Here is a 6,584-nt window from a genome sequence, read left to right on the forward strand (position 1 = left end):
ATTTACTAGTTTAGTAAAAACCCTAGTGGGTTTAACTGATTAGAGTTCAATATAACCTGATGTATTATGACAGGCAAAGGGGTGGGGGGAGGCCAGTTTAAGAATAGGAAGGGAGGTAATAGTCCACCAGTTCGTTGGTCAGGGTACTTTTACATATAACATTTCAGGAGGAATGAATAATGACACGGTGTATGGAGTTTGGAAAAGGTATTTTCAAGTTAACAATCAACAGAACAGGACATGTTTCCAATAGAGAACAGTATACTGTTGAATACATACTCAAATATCTGAAGATACAAGAGGGTATAAAAACCTCTTTGCATTAGTTCAAAGAAGAGAGTTAGGAATAGTGGGGAAACTTAGGGAAGGCATACTTCAGACTTGATAAATAGGACATTATAATAATTAGGACGGTGGGGGAAAAAAGGAAGAAAATGACTTTAAGCTTGAGTAGGAAAATGACCTGGATGACCTAGGCTGCCTCCTAAATCTAAGATTCGAAAAATTCCAAAGTGAGAAGTTGCCAATCTATAGAGGCAGGACAATTGGCTAATCAAAAGCCTTAAATCCACTGTATAAAGAATTAGATTTTTAAAATGGATTTAAAAAATTAAATCCAGCTGATTATTAAAAATGCCAGAAGACGACACACAAGGGAGTGTAAATTATACTTTCTTGGGCCTACACATGATCACACCAGCTGTTCTACTCTCCTTAAAACTATAAGGTCATAAGATCTTATCTGAGAACCCTTCCGCCAGAGTTGAGAGCAGGGAATAATTAAAAGACAAGAATCCTCAGAACGACAAAAATAGACAACTCTTAATTCCCTACTAATCTTATACATAGAGAGCAATAAAGGCTGAGCTTAAGTACCTTTCCTGCTAGGTACTCTGAGACAGGAAAGATGAGTGAATATAGTAGGCCTTGTTTATCTGGAGCTTACTGATTTGATTTGAAATATCTTAATCATTTCCTTAGTCTGAATGTAGCACACAGGTATTTCTATGGCAGGTTCTACTTTTAGATAAGCAAGATAATAAACAACATGCTTTTTCTGGAATGATAGCTTATGCTCACACTGATACTAGTCCTTTTGCTAACAGATAATAGTTTTAGTTACTGTGATAAATCTAAATGTCTATCCTTTGTTCCTATAAAATCATGTAAGTTAAAGCATACATTTGCTAAACAGATGGAAAGAAAATAAATTACACTGGAGAAAACATTACCTCCTGTCTTCCCCCAGAACAAGCCAAAGATAGTGGTGTGTCCTTAGTTCTTTCTGACTGGGCTTCAATGTCTGCACCATTGTCCAGCAATATTTCAACAACACCAACATGACCAGCTGTAGCAGCCAAAATGAGTGGAGTAAAACCTGGAAAAAAATAATGATCTCACTGCATGCTAATAAGCAAAGGAACAATCCTATTTGCCATTATTTCTAACCATCGAAATAGCCTAGAAGTAGTATTTCTTCACAGGACACAAATATTCAAGAAGACAAAAAGTTAACGTAAGTAGTTAACCTACCTTTCTTGTCTCGGTGCTCAATACTAGCTCCTCTCTCTAGCAGTGTTTGTACCAGTTCTTCATGACCACCAGCACAAGCAAGTGTCAGCGCCGTGTCATGATTACTCTCAGTCTGTAAAAAATTAATTTTTAGATTAGCTCATTATATAATTAAAAAATGTTAACATGAATTCCAAAAAGGTTCATATACCAAATACACACAAACACATATGAACCACTCTGCTGCAGCCAACATTTAGATATTTAAGTTGTTTTTTTCCCACTGGTAACCAATTTGTGATTTTTTAAAGTCTACAAATAGTATCTGAATTTTATGCGCAATTCTTGAAACACACATGAAGGAAAAAAAGTATGATTTTTCAACCATATGCTGTTTTCAACTACAAGAATAAAAGAAATACTGTGGACTCACTCTCACTTCCAGCTATTAATGGCAATTACATGACAGCAATCTTTGAGGACAGAAATGATTTACTCAACTTATTGCCTGGAGACTTTCCAGACTGTAGTGCAGGGAGAGGGGACCCAAACAGCCTGGTGATCTCCCTGAGTAGAAGACACAGAGTTTGGAAAGGTCAAGGTGGCTAGAATTTATGGGGCAGACTACTAGAGAGGAAAGCAGTAAAGAAGGGGAGTACTGCAGAGATCTACAAAGGGTTCCCCTAGAGTCTTCAGCAGACATCTGATCAGCACATTTGCATGAGGCTAGGGAAAGACCACCAGAAGGGATCAGGCTGAACAACACCCAGAGCTTACACAGAGCCGAGAATAGTTTGGTTCCCATCAGCCAGAGCAGAAACCTCAAAACACACAGGATGTCAAGTAAAATCCTCAGCAGTGAAGCCATATTAGCTGTTCTGGACCCATCTACGAAAGCTGAAAACCAAGCCTTAAAATGAAAAAATTGTTTCTAAGTAACTGCATTTGAGAACGAAGCCCCAAAATACTTAAAAGACAAACAAACAAACAAACAAACAAAAAAACCCACATACACAGACACATAATATACAGAATATTTGGAAAGATGACTATATAATTGAGACATGACACTGTTTATACACAATTTATTTCTGACTTCTGCTAATGAGAGTAACTAATACCGGATTCACCAATGGTCATACTCTATCATAGTTTAAATGTTTATTTAGTGAACTACTGAAGTCCTCATACTTTTAGTACTCTAAACTGCGCTGTCCATAAAGCTAACTACTAGTAATATGTGGCTATTAATACTTGAAATATGTCTAGTGTGACAGAAGAACTGAATTTTAAATTTTATTTAGTTTAAATTTTAAAACTGATATCGACTTGGTTTTTGGAAAGCTTTTTAGTATGTCTGGAGCAACATCAACTTGAGTAAATGAATCTACTTTTTCAACTTAATCAAATCTACTTAATCGACTTAATCAAAACAAACCTAAGTGCAAATCAAGTATTTCTAATGAAGTCCAATTTGAGAGATATATTCTAAAAGAGTGACAAACCATCCCAGGCCCAAACTGATGGAGTTTCTGGGATGAGACTTTTGGTGCTAAAATCAGGAGAGTCCCAGGAAAACCAGAATGATTTATTTGATCACTCTAGCTATAAGTGTAACATATATGCTGAATTTTGAAGACTTTTAATATAAAATAAAAATGTAAAATAATTCAATTTTTTTTAAATTTTATGTTTAAACAATAATATTATGAATATATTAAGTTAAGTAAAATATATTCTTAAAAGCCATTCCGCCTATATCATTTTTTGCTTTTTTTAAATGTGGCTACTAGAAAATTTTAAAATTACATGTCTTATATTATTTTTCTAATGCACAACACTGTTCTAAGCCATCTTATCTCATTTTTATATATGCACCTCTATTACAGCACTTAAAATCAGTCTTCTCTTATGCTAATGCTGGTTATGTGTCTATCACCCTCAGAGGACTATAAATTCCTGGAAGCTAATAAACATGTCTTATTCATGTTTACATTCTCCACCTATACGTGATGCTTTGTTAGAAAACAGTAAATAATAGTTAAGTTGCATGAATGGCAATAGGGTCACACATTTAAAGACTATTACTAATGAAACAAAGAGCTTTTTTATTTATGTGTTAAATATAAAACGGAAAGGCATATTCTCCCAGAAGGTTGACAGCTCTAAAAACCAACTCTATTATAAAAAAAATGAATTAACAAGAGACAAAAGGCAAAATCAGTCGTCAAGAAATAAGAAAAAGCCCACTAGTCAGTGATGAAGAGGGAGACCGCAAAAACGGCTCTGCATAAGAGGCTGGCAGAGAGCAACACTACTGACTGTAGAGATCAGGGATGGCCACAAAAGACATGAATACTTAAATGAGTGACAGCTTTGACTGTCTTCAATATTTGATCTTCATTTCATGTTTACAAAGAAAGAATTATTTCTGATTTCAGAGAAAAGGAAACAAAGGCTCAGAGAAATTACCTTCTGATGGTCACACAAGCTAATAAATGGTTAAAAAACCAAGAAGATCTTGGATAACAAAATTCTGCTCTTCCATTACATCACAGAACAGTCCTAAGGCACAGCTGACTGAGGTCAATACAAAGTTAAGCCTATCTGTCTTCTGTATTCTTAGTGTATAGACAATCAGTAGGAGTCAACTTTATAATAAAGTTTATGAGGTTTCTAAACGTCTTCAGGGGGTTGAAGAGTAATTTAGGAAAACTGGTGCCAATCTTAAATAGAGAATGAAGACACAAACAAAATTCGAAAAAGATAAGCATAAAAAATTTTAGTGGATCAGTAAAATACTGATTTTTCCCCACACTATAAAACACCAATTCAACCTTTTATATTCAAAGTACTCTTCTAGGTACTCTAGGGTTGACAAAGATAAGTAAATATAGTCCCTGTTCACTAGGAGCTTACCGATTACTATGCAAGGCAAATTTAGCTTCAAACTATGAGAGAAATAGAAATAACGTATTATTAAGAATTGAAGAAAAAGCATTTAAAACTGAGAGAATGGCTGGTCATATACCTGGGGAACTTAAGAGTGGATAACTTCATTGTACTTCTGCACTAAGGGGAAATTACATCAACTAACATCTGATGATAATCTTTTTAAGACAAAAATGAAAGAATTTAAAGATTCTGGACTGAGGCTTCCACTCTCCCACCACCCATCACAAATACATAAGTGCCCACCCCCAAAATGGTAAAAAAAAAATCCTGATTTGCAATATATCAAGAAACAAAATAACTGAAGTAGAAGTATGGGTTAAAATTAACAATGGCCAATAAGGTACAGTAAAAACATAGGTATTTTAGATACTGCTAATCAAGGAAATAACAATATAGCTAAGGACTTTCTGGAAGGCAAAGTACCACTAAAGTCATACTGTACAGGTTATCAGGTCACATTCTTTGTCATATATCTAAAAGAAACCTGAAAAGATGCTTATTAGAGCTTTGTTAAGAGCTCATCCAGGTTTACATTCTAAAGAAAATTTCCATTTAGCCCACGATACCATAAAATATACATTTCTGTACTATAATTCTGGTTTATAAAAAATGATAAAATTATATTCAATATAACAATATTCTATAAATATCAATATGACTATTCAATTTTGTCAGAACGAAAAAAAAAACCAAAAAGAAATCATAAGACAAATGTAATATTAAAGGAAAAGGCAACTTTTAATGAGCAGGAATGCAAGTGAAAAACATACCTGAATTGTTTGCAATAAAAGATTTATATCTATTAAAAACATTTACATCTAAAGACTTTGGAAACTATTAGAATTTAAAGGGCTGAATTTATTTAGACCTCCACAACCTTCATAATCCCAAACATCTCATTCTCTAATCATGTCAGGGGTAAGATTAAAAAAGATAGCACTTTAGGGCATTCAATAAGTAAGAATAATCAGTAAAATGGTAAATAACCTGTTTAAAAGAGTGTGTATAAGCAAGTAGAATGCTTTAACGGCAGCATATTACACATCACTATTAACTGATTTTTCAAGGTTTCCTTAATTTCTCTCATTAAATCACTGCAATGAAACTTCTCTGTACTGTAAAACCATCACCATCAGGAAAAGAGAAAAATATCCAAATGATATTTATACCATTGAAGGTAAAAATACTTTTACATACTTTACAGTTTCAGTCTTGAGTTAAATTTAATGTCTACTCTCTTTAAAAGATAAAAATGGATATATGTTAATTACTAACTGGAAAAACAGAAACTTGCATAAGGAAGTATTTATTGTTCTTAATTTTTTTTTTGAAATGTACTAGAAAAAGTTATTCCAAGTTCAAGGAAAGCCTTTCAAAGTTTGAGTATAAAAATAACAAGCAGTCCAGCAATCTATGAAAAACATGAGATAAGAAAAAAGGGAGGGGGGCTGGAACACATTTTTACAAGCTACAAACAGAACAACCGGTTCTTTCTCACTTTTAGTGGCTATTAATCAAAATTTCACATAATAATATACAGAAAATATTTAATTCAGTGGTGTTCAACTCTAACCTTCAACCAGATTTATTATTTCATTTAAAGCCAGTAATTCTTAAAAATCTCTACATAATTCCTAATTTCTATATCTACAATACCCATGTATAAGTTTTTTTATATCATTCAAGTTATTAAAAATATTAGTGCTATGCTATCAAAAGGTATTGTAAAATAGTCCCAAATAATTCTTTCCAAGTATCATTTATTGATATTTCCTAAAATAAATTTTGGTAACAGCACAGTATGTGGTATTACTCTTAAAAGTTCTGAAATATCCAGACTTGATTCAATAAAACCATTACATGAGAGGAGAGCCCATAGCACACACCTGCACACCAAAGGTGATTTCTAGTTATATATCATAATAAGATTTGAGGAATCATATAAAGAATGTAAACTCTTATCTTCAGCATCATTCGAGGTCCAGAAATTAAACATGATTCCTGCTAATCCTTGTTAAAATATTAGTTCCTGAGTATAATAATCATTTAAAAGAGTTTAAGGTATGATCATTTAATGAACAATTAGCATTTTTAAAAAGGGTAGTTATACACTTTTT

The 6,584-nt window shown here is 33.2% G+C and overlaps 1 protein-coding gene across 5 annotated transcripts in view; it reads right to left on the minus strand.

Annotated features, from left to right (window-relative positions):
- The window catches only part of ANKRD17 (ankyrin repeat domain 17), a 149,697-nt gene that overhangs the window by 39,818 nt on the left and 103,295 nt on the right, over window positions 1-6,584 (minus strand). For all 5 annotated transcript variants that reach the window (XM_011360518.2, XM_011360522.2, XM_011360521.2 and 2 more), the window contains 2 exons: window positions 1,534-1,645; window positions 1,233-1,378 (listed from right to left, as the gene is read on the minus strand). In XM_011360518.2, the coding sequence (XP_011358820.1) occupies window positions 1,233-1,378; window positions 1,534-1,645 (258 nt within the window). The remainder of the gene's footprint in view (window positions 1-1,232; window positions 1,379-1,533; window positions 1,646-6,584) is intronic.

The sequence above is a fragment of the Pteropus vampyrus genome, unplaced genomic scaffold, assembly GCF_000151845.1.
Source record: "Pteropus vampyrus isolate Shadow unplaced genomic scaffold, Pvam_2.0 Scaffold56, whole genome shotgun sequence".
Taxonomy (NCBI): Eukaryota; Metazoa; Chordata; class Mammalia; order Chiroptera; family Pteropodidae; genus Pteropus; species Pteropus vampyrus.